This window comes from Furipterus horrens, unplaced genomic scaffold, assembly GCF_987537825.1.
Source record: "Furipterus horrens unplaced genomic scaffold, mFurHor1.1.pri manual_scaffold_3, whole genome shotgun sequence".
In the NCBI taxonomy this organism is placed as follows: Eukaryota; Metazoa; Chordata; class Mammalia; order Chiroptera; family Furipteridae; genus Furipterus; species Furipterus horrens.
The window spans coordinates 190457448-190477032 of record NW_028327173.1 but is presented as its reverse complement, the minus strand read 5'-3'; the positions used below and the strand labels follow the sequence as shown (position 1 = coordinate 190477032).

General features: G+C 39.8%; 1 protein-coding gene across 3 annotated transcripts in view; it reads left to right on the top strand.

Moving 5' to 3' along the window:
* The first annotated feature begins 16 nt into the window (after positions 1–16).
* AREL1 (apoptosis resistant E3 ubiquitin protein ligase 1) overlaps positions 17–19585 on the top strand; it is a 38381-nt gene continuing 18812 nt past the window's right edge. The window contains exons 1-5 of one of the 3 annotated variants that reach the window (XM_090271161.1): positions 17–156; positions 11469–11787; positions 16573–16633; positions 17517–17743; positions 18636–18873. In XM_090271161.1, coding sequence (XP_090127287.1) covers positions 16618–16633; positions 17517–17743; positions 18636–18873 — 481 coding nt within the window. In that variant the 5' untranslated portion in view covers positions 17–156; positions 11469–11787; positions 16573–16617. Of the gene's footprint in view, positions 191–11468; positions 11788–16572; positions 16634–17516; positions 17744–18635; positions 18874–19585 lie in introns of all 3 variants that reach the window. The other 2 variants (XM_090271162.1, XM_090271160.1) reach the window with 2 other exon arrangements.

Genomic DNA, 19585 nt, shown 5'->3' with positions numbered 1-19585 from the left:
GGCAAAGGATAGCCCGGAAGCGGAAGTCGCTTTGGAAAACGAAAAGTCCGGAGCCGGTTCTCAGTCCAGGCGGAGTTCTGTACTTGGATCTCTTGTCGAGACGGTCGAAGGTTGGTCTCCTCCTGAGGATTGCCGCCGCCTGTCGGGGCAGCAGAGGTGGGATGTCACCGCATTGCATCCTCTAGCTCTGGTAACGTTTCTCTCCTTCGCCACTCCCGCATCGGGCAGAGCCCAGAGGACCTTGCTTGCCCCAGAGGTCCAGAGAGAGAAGCGAGGACAGGGGCGGAATTCTGGATTGTCCAGTGGTTTTGGGAAACACCTTTTCCTCATCTCTCAGCGCTGGGCGTCAGGTCTCGATCGTGCAACTCGGAGGCTCTGGTTCCTACTTGGTTCTCCTAGCCGGCGTGGTACTTCTTGCAGCAAGGGGGACGAGTCTCAAGATTCTTCCCGAGTAAATACTGTGTGTTCTTCTCGGTGAAGAGGGGGATGAAGCAGCGTCTGAGGGCCTTCTTTAGACTATCTAGAAAATTGGGGCATAATCTTGCATATGTTACTAGTTACTAAGCCAGGAGAATGGTGGGAAATACTTGACATTTATTGTGAAGCCTTGGTGTATCATCCTTAATGGAAAAGGCAGAGTTTTAGGGAAGAAGAAGGGAAAGATAACTTCCACTTTTTGAGTACCTGATGTGTACTCTGGTGGCTCTTAACCCTTTGGAGATAACATACTCCATGAAAGTTTATGGAAAGCTGGGGACATTCTTTTAAAATGGGTACACATACAGTATTTGTCATACAATTTATAAGACTCGTGGACTCTGAAGTCCATCCGTGGACACCCTAGGCGTGTGTGAACTTATCCCTATCTTGTAAACTGTACTTGACACTTTATAGTAGTATTCTTTGACCTTCACCATAACTTAAGTATTCTCATTTTACATATGGTGAAACAGGCTCAGACATAATTCAAGGGTTTGTTTGTTTGAATCCAAAGCCTGTACTTTTCTTATTGCACAAAGCTGTCTTAGTATTTGAGACCCAAAAAAGGTTTTTAGGTTAAAAAAAAAAAAAAAAAGCTGACCATTGCATGACCCTTACTATTAAACATAGTGTAATGGTTAATTTGAACTTTGGGGTCTGACTGATTGGGCTAAAATCCACGCTCTGCTTGGATTTTAGCTATATGACGAGGGTGAGTTATATGTCTGTGCCTTAGTTTCTCCATCTGTAAAATAGAGATATAATTAGGACTAAATGAGTTAAAATGTGAAGTCCCTAGAATAGTGTGTCCACCACTAGTAAACCCTATTAAAGTATTTTCTGTTATTGTCATTGTGTCTTCCAACATAGAGTTTGTGGTGGTGGTGGAATTTTATGTTGATTATGTTTTAATATAGTTGCTCTATTTTGAAACTTGAATGTGTTGATAACCTAAAGGACCTTATTAAGTTTTCAGTACTTGAAAAACTCAAGCAAAGGATGATTTCTCATCCTGATTTGAGAATAGACAGTTTTCATCTTCTTCTTTCTCTTTTAGACATAGATAGCTTTGCAGTTCACATATTGACTTTGTAGGCTCTGAATTTTTGATGTTGAAGTATTTTTATTATTGAAGTGTCTACAGATACTGTATGTGCCTCCTGCAGTCACTGGAATTCCTAATCTTTTCAGAACAGCTGGTCAGCCAAACCCGCATGCATGTGTAGAGCTGACAGTGGCCACATTTTTGATACATTAGAACTTCTGGGTTATTAGGCAATAAGCTTCTTAAGTGAACATAATCAGATTTTTGTTTTTTTTTTAACATTTGGAGAATAATTAGTATATATAGGTTTAGAGAGAAAATTGCATATAATTAAATAGTAATTTGCATTTAAATTCAAGCATTGAAAAACTAAAAACACTGACCTGGTAATGTGTATTCTGAATTTTGGAATCCGTGAGCCGTAACAAGTTTAAAATAACAAACTAAGTAGTGTGTATTACCTGTTCTGAGAATTTTCTGATTTTCATGATTGTTAATACTTGATAGGGAGCTAAATTAGTGTAGGAAGGCCATAGGGGATGAGAACATCTTTAGAGAAATGGGTTTTTGTTGCATTGTAACTTTATTGCAATCTGAGATTCTTATGGTCTAAGATTCAGGTATTCAGATACTCTGTAGCATGTTTTGATGGTGATAGGAGGAGGAGATGATGTTTTGTGTTGAGTGGGGGCAGAAAGTAATTACTTTTGAGTGCGTACTTGTGAGAAATAAATAAGTATAGCTCTTCTCAGCAGTCAAGAGGGTTTTGTATTTTTCTGCAGTCTTGAACAGAAAAAATTGCTCAAGGCATTCATCCCACAGTTTAAGCTCATAATTGGGCTTAGACTTCATCCCATTTACTAATTGGTCTAACTTACTCATTTAAGTTGATAACAAATTTCTTTATACAATTGTGGATGGTGAAAGATTCCATAAAGAACATCTTGTACTTTAGTGTTAGAAAGTTAAAAGTAGATTCAGTTTTTATAGCCACCAAGAGGAAAAATTAATTCACAGATATTTTCTTCATTTTTAAGTTACTGTTTTTATCTCATGTGACCTGAGGTTTTTTTTCTCAACAAGTGTTAGTTGCTGTTGATTATTTTTTGGTTAACTTGGCTGCTTCCTAAATGTCGTAGCATGCTATACAGCATGCTCTGCTCCCAAGGTATAGATGTTTTTTCGAATATTTTATTTATTTATTTTTAAAGAGAGGGCAAGGGAGGGAGAAAGAAAGGGAGAAAAACACCAATGTGAGAGAGAAACATGGATTGGTTGCCTCTGGCATGCCCCCAACCGGAGGCCTGGCCCTCAACCCAGGCATATGCCCTGACTAGGAATGAACTGGCAGCCTTTTGGTTTGCAGTCTGGCATTCAATCCACTGAGCCATACCAGCCAGGGCATGATTTTAATATGGATTTCTGTTACCTTGAATAGTTGAAGAATTTGCACCGTGTTTTTCAGAGCTTGTAACCAATGCATTCATTTCAGTGCAGTTTGCTTATTGGCATTGAGATGCTAATACTCAGCATCTGTTCATTGTATAGTCTATCCATTATCCTTTTTGGCCAGAGATCAGGTAAAGGTAATCTAATATGTAACATACATTTTCATTAGTGTCCCCTTGTTTTTATCCAGAGATCTAGCCCAGGTTATTTAAACCCCTCTCTTGTCCACTAAGGAAAGTTCAACTCCAAGGCTACCCTCTGGTATATGGGGCTTGGCCTGTGGTTCTTAATGCACATTTGAAGAAATTAACAAATCCTTGTTTGATAACATTGATTATTAGGCTGACAGAAGTTTTGTTTTGAATACCTTAAATGTTGAGTTTCTCCTTTCAATCAAGCCATCTTAGCCCTGGCTGGTGTGGCTCAGTGGATTGAGTGCTGGCCTGTGAACCAAAGGGTCACTGGTTTGATTCCTAGTCAAGCCAAGTCCCTGGGTTGTGGGCCAGGTCCCCAGTTGGGGGTGTGTGAGAGGCAACCACACATTGATGTTTCTCTCACTCTCTTTCTCCCTCCCTTCCCCTCTCTCTAAAAATAAATAAATAAAGTCTTAAAAAAATATAAGTTGAGCCATCTTAGGTTGCTATTTCTGTGGCTAGTTTTGAAGTCTTAAACAAAGAACTATGGAATGCTCATTTAAGGTTGCTCTTCCTTTTGATTATATTATTTATTTTCCTTAAAAATAAGACTAGAATTGAAAGTAATAGGTGGTGGTAGAGGTAGAAATTTTGTTAACTTTTAAGTATAGGTGTGACAATTTCAGTTCCACCCCCCTGGGCTGGAGATCTGGCCATTTGCCTGCCATTTCATGCAGGTTTAATGAAATAACTTCCTAGACTTATTGAGGGAGACGGCTTGTCAGATTCAGAGAATTAGTTTAAAATTTTTTTTTGTTATAGCCAAGATTCGATGGCCCAGGGTCACTTAAGCATAAAAGCTGCCATGGTATGGGAACACAGGGGCCTGTCCTAATTCTGTGGATCAGACACGGTAGAATCAGTTTGGTAAGAAGACAAAAACATCAGGATAGAGGGAATTGTAAATAGAAGCTGCTGTTTTCTTGATTAGACTAACTACTGTGATGGAGGCGTAGATAAGCTAATTTTCAATTTTCTTCTCTCTAGATACCTGACAAAATTACAAAATGAGCAGTGATTAAATTGTCACTTCTCCCTGTTCTATTCACATTAGTTTAGAATCCCTTTTGCTACTTTCTGTGAACTGCTCAGAATAGCAAACTGTATTCCAGGGATGTGGTTGAACCTAAACTATGCTTTCATGTATACTGTTCATTTCATTTTGAATCTGAAATGTACATTTTGAATCTAAAAATTTACTATTATCTTGGTGAACTTAACCTTTAAAAGCCTGAATTTTCTTTTAACCAGCGAGTGATAACTTCCAGCCTCCTATCAGGTTAGAGTGACTCAATCTGGTGAGAATGATCTTATAAAAGATTCTCTTTAAAACCAGAAGGTTAAATACTTCATCATCCCTGCCTTAACCTGAAGGTGCATGGGTTTTGGAATTTTGTTGTTTGAAGTACCAGCATCAGGGCGCCAAAGGCTTTACGTCAGTTTGAAGAGAATTGAGGAACTAAAAGCTTGGCTAAATTTAGAAATACAGAACTGTTTATTAGTTGAAGAGGAGAAAATCTGTTAAAAGATAAAAATCATTCCAAATTCTGAAATAGTGTTAAATAGTGCCTGGTAATGGAAACGTTGAATTTGAAAGAAACAAAGGGGTAATAAAACTAAGTAATTAATTATGAGATAAATGGAGTGCAAGAGTTTTAAAACTCTTGTTAAAATTTTTGAGAAGAGCCCTGGCCAGTGTGTCTCAGTTGGTTGGAACATCATCCTTTAACTGAAAGGTTATGGGTTTGATTTCCCCATCGGGGCACATGCCTGGGTTGCAGGTTTGATTCCCAGTCCAGGTGCGTCCAGTTTCCGTCCAGGTGCGTACAGGAGGCGGCCAACTGCTGTTTCTCTCTCTCCCTTCCTCTCTCTAAAAGTCATGAACAAAATGTCAGGTGAGAATTAAAACAAATTTTTATTTTGAGAAGAGATTGTATTTTGTGAAACGTTGAGATAAAACTTCTGGAATAAAACAGAAGAAAATCTTTGTGACCTCAAGTTTAGGCAAATATTTTTAAAAGAAATATGACACAAAAAACACAAACTATAAAAGAAAAAAAATTATAAGTTGGATTTCAGCAAATTAAAAACTTTTACCCCCCCCCTTCCTTTTTTTTTTACCCTAACCTGAGGATACGTTTGAATTGCACAACAATCTTTTGGTGTATGGGACGATGCTCCAACCAACTGAGCTACCTGGCCAGGGCAAAACTTTGGTCTTTTTAAGCAACACTGTTAAGAAAATGAAAAAGAAAAAAAAGCCACAGGAAATATTTGCCAAACATATATCTAGTAAAGGACTTTTATTCAGAATATATAAAGAAGTATTATAAGAAGACAAACAGCTCAGTTTTTTTAAATGACAAAAGATTTGGATACTAAAGAAGGCTCACACACAGCCAAAAAGTACATGAAAAGATACCAAATATTGTTAGTCCTTAGGGAAATGCAAACTAAAAACACAATGAGATACCACTTCACACCTGTTAGAATAGATAAATTTTAAAACATTGGCAATACTGTTGTTGGCGGATGTTGATTGCTGGTGAAAGTACAAGGTGGTACAGCCACTCTGGAAAACAGCCAGGCAGTTTCTTGTAAGTTAAATAATATATACTTATCATATGACCCAGCAATCGCACTCTTTATTATTTACCCAAGAGAAATGAAAACGTGTGTTCACGCAAAGACCTGTGCTTGAATATTCATAGGGGCTCTTTCTATAATAGCCCCAAACGGATGGAACCCAAATGTCCTTCAGCTGATGCATGGATAAACAAATTGTTACATGTCCGTATAATGGACTACTACACAATAATAAAGAGGAACAAACTACTGATGTAATATGTAACAGCATGTATGATCCAAAATTCATTATGTCAAGTGAAAAAAATGCCACGCATGGAAGACTAACCCAGTTAGCCCCTCAGGTACACTCAGTGCCGTCTTCCTCGTCTATTGAGGGCTGGATTCCTGTGGCCTGGGCACAAACCACCATTAATCCTGGCAACCCGGCAGCTTGGTTTGCACCGAGAGCCATATCTCTCAAGGCACTCCTGTAGTGCCAGGTCACCTGGGTCCAGTTTCCAGTCTCAACCAGTCCTCCTTTCCATTATACTCCAGGTCTGGTTCCCAAGAGCCACTGAATTCCTTCCTCTTTTCAGTGGATCTCCACTTTATATCTGAGATGACTGAAGAGACGTTAAGTAGCTTATCAGTCAGCAGTGAGATTCACAGTCTTGACCACTGTGCTGAATGTGCTTGGAATCAGTCACTCTATAGTTTAGCTCTGGGTGATCTAGTGCATTCATAATCCTGAGCTTTTCATCACTCCTTTTATTGACTCAGTACTTTTGCTTATGTTGTTCTTTCTGCATAGGATGCTTTCTGCTGAGTAACTTTCTTAAAGAACAGCTATGTTTCTTCTGTGAAACCCTCCCCACTGTCTCAGGCAAAGTTACCTCTCTCACTCCTTCGCCAAGTATACATTGTTCCTCTTTTGTGGTGCTTGCCACGTTGTATTGTCCATCTCCCATCCTATCTTATTTATCCTTGTGACTTCAGCTTTTGGCACACAGTCTGGCATATAGCAAATGCTCGAGAAATATATGAATGAACAATAAAGAAGAACCTAAAGATGTTGGTAGTCATTGGGGGAACATAGCAGGAAGAAATAGTTATATGTAAAATGTGAGTATACAGGATGGGCGGTAATAGACCCGAAGGTGGGTTCTGGTGGGGGTTTTAGTGCTTTTCAAAATTCCCAGCTCACGTACCTCTAGGGAGAGGACTGTGGGTATGGAACCCCTTGGGGGCTGAGAGCAGAGCCCCAAGCAGCCTTTTTGTTTCAAGTACAAAATAACTGACTATTTTTAACATATCTGTGTTTTATCTTTAGAAATTCATGCATATTTTGCATTCTATTTTATTATCTGTGAATTTGTTTTAATATGAAAATACTTTTTCTCCTTAGCCACCCCATTTTCTAGTAACTAGGTGCTGCAGGAACATATGTCATTTCTCTTCTGGCTTCTAGCACATTCTGGCATGCTCCAGTGCCCAAATCTGGAAAGCATGGAATGGAGTTATAGTCTAAAATGGCACATTTTAGCTTCTGCGATTTGGGGATTGTCTCCTCAGGAGTATTATGTCATGGAACCGAGGAGGGTGAGCTCATCCTGCTCTGACTTACACGGCTGTTCCTGGAAGGCTGCAGTCAGTTGGAGGCACCTCATTACCAGATCACTGGGGACTAGCTGGAGAGAGTTCACAGAAGACCCACAGGAATGATTAAGAGACTGGAGGGGCTGACTGATGAGGAAAGAATATAAATGAAAACTGTATAACTTGGCTGAACCAAGATAGCAGGAATACACAACTATGTAAATAGCCCAAGAGTATAAACTTGTTGGGGGAGGGCAGTCTTCTATGGTGGGATTTTGGGGTGGGGAGGATAAACTAAGGGTGGAATTAAGCGAAGGAAAATGTAAATTAATAATCTGAATGTGCCCTTGCCGGGTGGTTCATTTCATGGAGCGTCGTCCTGTACTCTGGATTCAATCTGCAGTGTGGGCACATACCTAGGTTGCAGGCTCGATCCCCTGTTGGAGCGTGTGCAGGAGGCAATTGACCAATGTTTCTTTCTCATATTGATGTTTCTCTCTTCCTCTCTTTCTAAAATCAACAAATATATCCTTAGGTGAGGATTAAAAAAATAATAGAATAAAGTATCTGAGGGCACACTTTATTTCTTGAAACCTCCTTAGTTAGACCACTAACCTATGGGCCTTTTGCTAATTGAATGATTTGTTTTTTTAATTTGATTTCTCTGGACTCGTGGGTGGTGCTTCTGTGTAGAGAATTCTGGAGATTACATCTTATGACCGTGCCAATGTCTGCTTTTGTCCTGTCTTATTTCGTGGAACTCCATGGGTGATATTTGAATTCCGGTGTGCTGCCACTACCTCTTGGTTCACCAGAATTCTAAGTGGACTTGCACATTGTCTTTTTCTATAGGTTTTTAGAATAGCAGTTTAAAAGTAGAGAGTGAAGTGGTGATATGTATTGTAATAATTTTAGAAACCTGGATATAGTATTTGGTTCCTGAGGTACCGGTTGTAGGAAATGACAGCCTTGGTGAAATGCAAACATGTTTGTCTGAAGCACATACTTTGGGAAATGATTGTATAAAATTCCTACTTGTGGTATGAGAGGCATAGAACTTTTAAATAACAGTTGAAATTAGGAGAAATATTTGCAAAGTGTTGCTCTTAAGCAGGGATAGTAGAATTGGAAGAAAATGATGTTATGCTTTTTGGATTTATAAGAATGGGTTTATAACTAAGACCTCTACACCAGAGATTGGTAAACTTTTTTTGTGAAGGGTCAGATAAGAGAACTTTGCAGGCCACACGTCTCTGCTGCAACTACGTACTTAACTCTGCTGTTGTAGTGCAAAAGCAGTCACAGACCACATGTAAACAAATGAATTTGGCTGTGTTCACTCTTTTTTTTCACAGAAGTGTTTTTTTGTTTGTTTTTTTCTGTAAGGAAAACAGGCAGCTGTCTGAATTTGGCCTGGAGTCTGTAGTTTGCCAACCCCTGCACTAGACCCCTTGCTCCTCAACGCCTGAGCTGCAGATGAGCAGCATCAGCATGACCTATGAGCCCGTTAGAGATACAGATTACTGAGTCGGTCCCTTCTCAGGTTCACTGCTCTAGAGTTTAGACCATGCTTCTCAAATTTTAGCATGCATAGGAGTCACCTGGGAGTCTTCTGAAAGTACATGCTGTGAGACAGACCCTGAACATCACACTAGTCACTAGAGGGAGGCAAAGATGATTAAGATCGAGTCAGTTTCCTCAGGGAGCCCACAATCCATTGAGATAGACTACTGTATAAACAAATAATTGTAATATAGACTAATAAATGCTAGTATAGAGGCATCTTAAACATAGGAGTATCACAATGAAGGAAATGCTTAGTTCTGCCTGATGTGGGGGGACCCTTTAGAGGGGCCTAGGAGTTGGGCCAGGAAAGGAGTTGGTGCTTGAGGTCAGTATTGAAGCTCATTGGAGACACTGAAGCACTGGGGGCAATGGATAGGGGGGCTGGTAAACATGATAGATCATGGTGGGGCACAGTAAAGATAATAGAACTAGGAGTTATTTGATTTAATAAATAGCTAATCACAGCATTGGAGGCTCACTAAGATCACAATGAACAGAAATAAAAGTTTAGTACATTCTATTATTTTTAGCTAATTTTTTAACTTCCCTTATTTGAAAAAGGGACTTGCCTCTTCTTTCCCTTTTTTAGAAAAAGAAGTATTTATTCTCCAGAATTAGAAACTTTTTATGTGTTCTTGCATCATTAAGAATTTGGAAAACACTAAATGTAGAGGTAGAAAATAAAAATAATTTATAATTCCATGCATCAAGAGATGACCACTGTTAACATTTTTGTGTTGTTCCTTCCAGTCCTCTTTATGTAATGTAATATTTTTAAAAATGAGCTCATGCTATGTAAATAATTTTTTGGTTGCTTTTTCATTTAACATTTTATTTGTGAGCGGTTCCTTGTGTTGTTATTCTTTAAAAGTGTCATTTTTTAAAATGCTTATATAGCATTCTAATGGATCTCTTATAGTTTATGTAACTCATCTCTTGTTTGCAGATCCTTTAAGCTGGTTCCAATTGCTAGTTGACCCAGGTTTTGGCTCATGTCCTTGGCAAGTCCATCACCATATTTTAAAATAAATACATACACACGTACTTATTTATCTTTAATTATAAAAGTTTGCCAACTTGTTTGATCTGCTGGCCTTTACTCATTTTGTTCTTGTGCTTTTATTAGCATTTTATGTTTTCTTTCATGGTTTCCTATGGTAAAGAGGCAGTAGAGTATTCATGAAAGCATGAATTCTGGGGGCAGGTTGTCTGGGTTTGACTTAACTACTCAGTTGTGTGTAATCTTGAAAAAGTGCCTCAGTTTCCTCATCTGTAAAATAGGGATAATTATATCTCTGTTTTGGGGTTGTGAGTTAATACATATGAAATACTGAAAACAAACAGTTCCAGCCATGTTTTGGGTGTATTGAGTTGGCCAAAAACTTTTTTTTCTGTAAAATGGCTCTAGTAGTGCTTAGTTGTCTTTAACTTCATTCAAAACAATTTTGTTAGAGTGTATTGACAGCTGTCAGGTCAGCATGCATTTAGGAAAAACTTACCAAAATTGGTGAATTTTTGTGCAGTCATTTTAATATTGAAGATGAAAGAAAATATGCAACCTTTTCGGCATATTATGCTTTATTATTCCAAGAAAGGTAAAAATGCAGCAGAATTACACACACAAAAAAAGATTTGTGTAGTATGTGGAGAAGGTGCTGTGACTATCAAACGTGTCAAAAGTGGTCTGCAGAGTTTTGTGCTGGAGATTTCTCCCTGGACAATGCTGCATGGTTGGGTAGACCCGTTAAAGTTGATAGCAATCAAATTGAGACATTAATTGAGAACAATCAACATTATACTATGTAGAAGATAGCCAACATACTCAAAATATTCAAATCAAAAGTTATCAGTGAAAATGAAAAATGTGTCTTTTATTTTACAGAAAAAACTAAACAGACTTTTTGGCCAACCCAACAGAAAGAGACTGTCTTTTCACTTAGTGGTTAGTAGGCTCTTCTCATTTGTTTTATGATGACTATTTGTGTGTGCCTTGCAATAACCTTTCTGCTACATTAGTTCATGATTATCTTTGAGTGACAGACTTAATTTACTGAACTTGATTACTGAAAGTTCACAAATTTTTCCACCTCACTCGTAGTAGCACATTTTACTCTTTGAAAGATGAGATCAGCATTGTTCACGCAAGTCTTGGAAATGCATGGGGAGGCCTCCTGCAACCTGTCCCTGCTTGCCCCCTTGGTCGCATTTCTCTTCACCTTGTTACCAGACCTTGTGCTCCAGCCCCATCAGACTGAAACTGGGCGTGTGGTTGTATGAGGCTCACTCTAACCCAGTGCTGTAGTTTGCTTCTACTGAAGGGCTGGAATCAGCTGTAGGGCTGGCGCTTCCTTCTGGGAGCGACACTGTTACGGCAATGAGATTGCCACTTGATTTTTCTTGTGGAGTTTTAATTGGGAAAACTTGATCCTAGTTTACCTGCCCTTGGTTATTTTTAGTGTTGCAGGGTTTCCACTGCCTGTTCTACCTCCTCTTTTTGTTTGTTTGTTTGTTTTCTAGCGATTCTTTTTCAGAAATAAAAACCTATTACACCAACCCTTTTTTCTCTGTAGGATTGGATCCCAAGCCAGCAGAACAGATGCATCCTTCGGCAGTTGATTGTGCCTGGCAATAGGGAGAGAAGCCCAGGGATGAAATATTTGGGGGTTATATTTCTCCACTCTGGAAGCCATCCAGTTTGTTCCAGAAACATTGATCATCTGCTTCTTTGACACACCCTCAATGAAGGTCTGATGAACAGACACTTTCCGTTGACCTTGTGGCTGTTTTCTCTCATGTGGAAGCTGAAGACAAGGTGAAAGGGCCAAGTTACCTGCTTTGGTGAATAGGAATGTTCCACTTGGTACTTAGAACATGGGCCCTCGTTTAAAGGTAAGGCAATAGTTGAGTTAAGGTTCCCTTGTTTCTGGGATGCAGAACATGAACTCAGTGACCAGTTCCTATACCTTTTTGGCAAGGAAAAACTAGTGAAGTACATAGTTGCAATTAGTTTGCTCCTAGCAGGGCATCTTTGAGTATAAAGAAATCAATTCTCCATTTCTGGGAAATGACTTTTCACAACTGATCTTCAATGTTAGGGCTAAAATTTATTTGATATAATTATTAATCTTTATAGTCCAAAAAAAGCAAACAGTTTTACAATATGTGTATCAGTCAACTTTCTAGCATTCCCTTGAGACAGGTATTTTCAAGTATTCCCCTGTCCCTCCTGCTTTTGTAGGTAGTATGAGCCAAAGGTTGCAGTATTAAGCAACTTGCCTGAGATCATTTAGTAAGCAAGTGATATTTCTGCATTAGATAATTGGTACTGCATTCCATTTTCCTCTGTCATGCTTTATTTTTATTTCAAAAGATTTAAAAAGGGGCCAAAATCATTTATCTTTCTGATTTTAGCCTCGTGGTGAGATTCTCATAGCAAGATTGGATAATGCTCTTCATACCTTTTTTAAAACTTTTTTCTTAAATTATATTTTATTGATTATGCTATTACAGTTGTCCTGATTTTTCCACTTTGCCCCCCCTCCACCCAGCAATCCCCATTCCCTCAGGCAATCCCCCTCCCCATTGTTCATGTCTGTGGGTCGATGCATATTAGTTCTTTAGCTACCCCTTTCCTATGCTGTACTTTACATCCCCATGGCTGTTCTGTTACTGCCTATTTGTACTTCCTAATCCCCTCACCTCTTCACCATTCCTCCACACCCCCCTCCCATCTGGCAACCATCAAAATGCTCTCTGTATCTTTGATTCTGTCTCTGTTCTTCTTGTTTGCTTAGTTTGTTTTTAGAGTTAATTGTTACATGTATGTATATATTGCCATTTTATTGTTCATAGTTTTGATTTTCTTTTTCTTAAGTAAGTCCCTTTAACATTTCATATGATAATAGTTTGGTGATGATGAACTCATTTAGTTATTTCTTGTCTGGGAAGCTTTTTATCTGCCCTTTCATTCTAAATGCTATCTTTACTGGGTAGAGCAATCTTGTCAGTAGATCCCTGCTTTTCATGACTTTGAACATTTTTTTATTTTATATTTTATTGATTATGCTATTACGGTTATGCCTATTTTCTTTTCCCTTTGCTTCTCTTCGCCAGTACCCCCCTTCCCTCCAGTAGTCTCACCCGCCTTAGTTCATGTCCATGGGTCATGCCTGTATGTTCTTTGGCTTCTCCCGTTCCTATACTATTCTTAACCTCCCTTGTCCGTTTTGTACCTACCAATTATGCTTCTTAATCCCTACACCATTCTCCTCTTTCTCTCCCTTCCCCCTCCTAGCTGATAGCCATACCTGTGATTCTGTTCCTATTCTGGTTGGTTGTTTAGTTTGTTTTTGCTTTTATTTTTTAGATTCAGTTGTTGATAGTTGTGAGTTTGTTGTCATTTTAATGTTCATAACTTTGATCTTTTTTTTCTTAAATAAGTCCCTTTAACATTTGATATAATAATGGCTTGGTGATAATGAACTCCTTTAGCTTTACCTTGTCTAGGAAGCACTTTATTTGCCGTTCCATTCTAAATGGTAACTTTGTTGGATAGAGTAATCTTGGTTATAGGTCCTTGCTTTTCATCACTTTGAATACTGTTTGCCAGTCCCTTCTTGCCTGCAAAGTTTCTTTTGAGAAGTCAGCTGAGAGTCTTATAGACGCCCCTTTATAGGTAACTCTGCTTTTCTTTTGCTGCTTTTAAGATTCTCTCTTTATCTTGAACCTTTGGCATTTTAATTATGATATGTCTTGTTGTGGTCCCCTTTGGGTCTAGCTTGTTTGGGACTCTCTGTGCTTTCTGGACTTGTATGTCTATTTCCTTTGCCAAATTTGGGAAGATTTCCTTTATTATTTTTTCACATAAGTTTTCAATTTCTTGCTCTTTCTCTTCTCCTTCTGACATCCCTGTGATTCAGATGTTGGCATGTTTAAAGTTGTCCCAGAGGTTCCTAATCCTCTCCTCGTTTTTTTGAATTCTTGTTTCTTCATTCTGTATTGATTGACTGTTTATTTCTTCCTTATGTTCCAAATCGTTGATTTCAACCCTGGCTTCTTTTTCTTCACCATTGGTTTTGTGTGGATTTTTTGTTGTTTCATTTAGCATAGCCTTCATTTCTTCCCTTATGCATGTGCCATACTTAATCTTGTCTGTCAGGTCTGTGAGCATCTTTATCACCAGTGTTTTGAACTCTACATCTGTTAGGTTGGCTGTCTCCTCGTTACTTAGTTCTCCCACTGGAACCTTGATTTACTCCCTCTTTTGGGCCATACTTCTCTGTCTCCTCAACTTGACAGCCTCCTGTGTTTGCCTCTGTGTCTTAGGTAGAGCTGTCGCACCTGTTACGTTGTAAGGGGCAGAACCTTAGGTATTCATCAGTACAAGGTGACCTGTTTCACCATGTTGTGGCACTGTGTGGGGGAGGGGTCTGAGAGAGAACAATGCCACTTGATCAGCACTCACCCCTTTTCCAGGCACTTCACCGGCTTCCTGAGTGGGACTGGTGCCCAACTAGCTATTGCTCTGGTTGTGCTTCCCAGAGTGGGTGGGTTTGCTGAAGGTCTAGGACCATAGGGGTCTCTAAACAAATGGACTCTGCTGAGAGAGTGGCAGTTTCCTCCTCCGCCCCAATCCCCACTGGTTTTCACAGTCAGAAGCAATGAGGCTTTATTTTCTTCAGTGCTGGAGCCATGAGCTGCATGGTCTGGTCTGGGGCTGGGATTGCGCCCCAGGTGTCCCTCCTGACTTTTATAATGTATGACCGTGCTTTCTGCCAGCTGGGTACAGCCACTGCCTTGTTGCTGCTGCTACCGCCACACCGCATCCTCTCTGTCCCTTCTCCACCCCTCCTACCTGTCTGGATGAGTATTGCTTCTTTATATCTTTGTTTGTTGGACTTCCATATAGTTCAGTGTCTGGTTATTCTGATTTTTAGTTTTGAGGTAGTTGTATTTTTTCTTATTGTTGTGGCAAAGCATGTCTACCTATTACCCCTACATCTTGGCCAGAAGTCTTAACTTTTTATTATAAGAATTTTCAGACATAAAATTAGAGTATTATAAAGAACTCCCATGCAGGCAGAGGTTTTTAGTACAGTAAGAGAAACCATGCCTTCTGTAATTCTGATGCATTTTCCATTAAAGTGTGGGCCAATAGAGAGGGTCCCCGTGTTTCCTGTTGGCTCCGAAGCAAAGGAATTGTGATACTACTATTAATAATTAAAACTGAAAAGTCACTATGTGCCAGGCACTATTATAGGCTGTTTACATGTGTTAACTTATTTAGTCTTCATAACACCCCCATTAGGTACACAGTTAAACGCCCATGTCATCTAGCACATCTTGTAAGGTGCAGACAGATGGTTTTTTGAGAGATGGTAGCAACTTTTCAGCATAGGGTCCCAGGAAATGAGATACTTATTTGGGAAGGAGGCTCAATAATGGTGATCCCAAATTTTAGGTCTGTATATTGTCTCTTCATAATAGACCCTTTTGGGAGCAATTTAATACATGTGTGTTGATAATACTAATGTTCCCTGTGTGGATTTCTTTTTTGGTAGGACTTTAGTCTAAACAGAGATGTCTGTGAAACTTGACATGACCATTCCTCAAATTAGCTATTCTCTGTGAATTATGTTGGGCATATTGTTATCAAAGGAGCTAATACCATTTTCTGTCTGTCTCTTAAAAATTTTTTTCACACCACCAGACAAAAGCATACTCTCTTGGAAAGAAGAAAAAAAGAAGTTGCTTTGGTCCCTCCCAAATCTGAGCCTATAAATTTTCAGCTGTCTTATCTCTAACATAGCATTCTAGTGCTGATAAAAGGGTCTGGGTTGAGATAATATTGATAACCTTAATATATATTGACCCTAAAAGAAAGAGTGACTTCAATGCATTGTAGAATAGAGAGCCTGTGTAGTTTATAAATTAAGGTCAAAACTCAGTGATAAAATAGGAACATCAGCATATATTGCATTTTTTTCTTGGCAGTACCTTGGGTGGTTCAAGTGAGTGATGACGATCGAAGTCTTATTTTGGAAACAAGTTTAATAACAGTGAAAGTTTACCCTCAAACTCTACCCCCTGTTTGATTTGTGACCCTGGCAGGCATCACTTAGGATGAGAAGGACACTCTTCTCCTTTTGTTCCTCTCCGTGGCCTTTCCGCTGAGTGCATCTTCCACAGGGCCTATCAGTTTATCTGATTGGTAATAGCCAAAATGACTTCTTTTACATGCCACTGCTTGTTATTGGACTGACCCAGAGTTCTTTTTAATTATGTAATGCCAACATGATGATGATAATGCTTGCTTTTAAAAATCCACATTTTTATATAACTATTTCTATTTATATGAATTACTTCCAGAAGGCGAATATCAGGGGAAAGTGACTGCATTCTCCTCTTTGCTTGTGTTAATTAGCACCAATTTGCATTGGGGAGGGAAACTGTCTTGGGGCTTTGGCTCTAAGAAGATGAAAGCCATGTTATTGCATTTTGTAATTAGCAGTAATGCTAGTGGCTGTTTGTGGTTTTCGTAGGGTGGTCGGTGGATTAGAAGTCTTTAGGGGACATGATGCAGTCTCTGTCTGAAATATGTCATAGGGCACCTGTCAAGCTGAAATGGCTGTAAGAAAGGGTTGGATAATAAACTAAACAAATTTTCTTTTGCAGCTGTAGCTGTGATCCTCGGCTCTCTGTTGGCATTGAAGGGACCTGATGTTTTACGTTATTGGTATGTTATGGAAAGAGCTCTCTTTATTTTCTTTTTGTTGGGGGTGCTTACATCCTTTTTGCCTCCCTGTCTATCCTCTTTCCCCCTGAAGATAGACTTGGACATATTTCCAGTTGTGCCGGAAAGTACCTTCACAGAGTTGGCAGTGGAATTCATTCATTTGGGAAATATTTACTGAATAATTATAGTCAGTGCCAGACACTGTTTCCTGCCGAGTCAAAGTTGGATAAGGCAGACATCTGCCAAGAAGTTCATACCATGAATGATGAGATAGATGGTCAAGGGGGAGAAAAGTTATAATAGATGAGTGTACATGAATTTGAGGGAGCCCAGAAGAGGGGGTTGGGGACAGCTTTTGCCAAGTGGACAAGGCGGTAGGGGAAGCTTCCAAATGGCAGGAGTAAAATGCACGTTCTTTTTACTACTTCTGTGAGAGCCCAGCACCTGCAGGAAGGTGGGGGGGCGGGCGGGCATGATATGAGGTCCACGTATAGAACAAATGTTGACAAACTTTTTCTATAAAGGGCTAAAGAGTCAATATTTTCAGCTTCCCAGCCTATACAGCATCTGTTGCAACTACCAAACTTGTTAATTTAGGGCAAAAGCAGCCCTAAATGATATGTAAATGAATGCTTGGGACTTCATTCCAGTGAACTTTATTTTCATAAATAGGCACTGGGTGGGATTTGGCCCAAGGCCAGTTGTGTCTGAGCCCTGGTGTATAAATCCCTCTCTCAACCCACAGAGGCACGCCCGGTACAGTGTTTCTTTGGAAGTCTTACAATCTTTTCCTGACTTCCTTTAATTTTTGAGAGATGGCTAGCCTGTTCCATAATGAGAAGCTATAATGTGTAACTGTCTGTGTGTTCTCTCTTTCACGTAGGTGGGATCACAGTGTCTGTGGTTGCATTCTTCTTCACGATTAAGTTCCTCTTTGAGCTAGCCGCACGTGTAGTCAGCTTCCTCCAGAATGAGGACCGTGAGCGCCGAGGGGACCGGACTATTTATGACTACGTGCGGGGAAATTACCTGGATCCCCGCTCTTGCAAAGTCTCCTGGGATTGGAAGGACCCCTATGAGGTGGGCCACAGCATGGCCTTCCGAGTGCATGTAAGGGATTGTTTCTGTCTCCATACACATTGGGGTTTCTGAGTTACTTGCTTTCCAGAGCTCAGTTCAGTCTGTTGGTGGTGCTGCCTGGAATGTTAACATTTTTCTTTTGTTTTTCAGTCCCTCCCAGAAACTTGGGAATTGTTAATATCTGAAGAGTCATGAATTTCTCTTATCATTTTGGTTTAATGGGTGCTTAGCTTTGAAGAAGTATAAAGCTTAACGTTGCCTCTTCAAACTAAGAAAAATATTACTAAAAAGAGTTGGTGTTGTTGTAGATCTAGAGATTGGCAAACTTTGGTTCAAGGGTTAAATCAGGCACACCTCCTGTTTCTGTAAATATAGTTCTGTTGGAGCACAGCCACACCCACTCATCCTCCTGTATTGCCTGTGGCTGTGTTCATGCTTGAGTATTAAACCACAACTGAATCACTATGTATACCCATAAAGCCAAAAATATTTACTCTCTGGCCCTAGACCAAGTTTGCTGCCCTCTGTGATGATTTTACTACAGCATTATGCTTGGCTTGATGGCCCCTAGCCTTGCCTGGTGCTTTATTCACTCATGCCAGTGGTACCCACTGACTTACCTTTACATTTGGGTTAGCAGTGATAACCTAATAAAAAGAGGAGGCAGCATTTGTGGTTCACAAATGTCAAGTTGGTATATCTTACCCCTGTCCTCGGAAATAGGTTAAGAATTTGTTTGTGATTTAATGGTTTTCTTTGAAGTTGAGAGAATTTGTTTCTCCCTGTGTCTGAAGGACTGTAGGAGGGGGTGGGTACTGGGTTGTACCAGCTGCCTCCTCTCTCCCCACACTCCTTTGGGTCAGATGGCTGATGATATTCTCCCCCTATTCACTAATGGGTGCTCCTCTTCCTCCCACTGCAGTTATTCTATAAGAACGGCCAGCCTTTTCCTGCACATCGGCCTGTGGGACTGAGAGTTCACATCTCTCACGTTGAGCTAGCAGTGGAAATTCCAGTGACCCAGGAAGTCCTGCAGGAGCCCAGTTCCAATGTGGTCAAGGTCGCCTTCACTGTGCGCAAGGCTGGGCGTTATGAAATCTCAGTGAAGCTTGGTGGATTAAACGTGGCCTACAGTCCCTACTACAAGATTTTTCAGCCTGGTACGTTCTTTTCTTCTCTTTCTTCCTTCCTTCCTTCTGTCCTTTTTTCCCTTTATCTTTGTAATGTCACCCTTTTAAAAGTAACACCTTTATTGAGATTTACTTCACATGCCCTAAATTTATTCACTTAAAATATACAGTTAATGGTTTTTAAATTCGTAGAGTTGTGCAACCATCACCACATTCAATTTGGGGGCATTTTCATCACCCCATGATCCTGTACCTTTTAGCAGTCGCTTCCCATTTTCCCCAAACCCCCTGGGTGTGGGCCATCAGTAATATACTGCCCTGGACAGTCGTAGCACTGTGGCTACGACTCCACTGTTTACATTTCCTATAAGTGTAATCATAGTGTATGTGGACTTTTGTGGCTGGCTTGTTTCCCCTAGCAGATGCTTTTAAGGTTCATCCATGCTGTAGCATGAATCAGTACTTCATTTCTTTTTATTTCCAAACAGTATTCCATTGTATGTATGGATATGCTACAGCTTACCTATTCATCAGTCGATGGACGATGGACATTTGGGGGTCTTTGCATAGGCCTGTGTGAACATTTGCATATGTTTTTGTGTGGACACACATTATCATGTCTTTAAGATGGAATTGCTGTGTCATCAGCCTGATAAGTTCTTAAGTAATGAGGGTGCCAGGATAGACAAAAGGTCAATTTTTCCGATTTTTGAAACCTTTTCAAGTAAAACCACCTTGACCC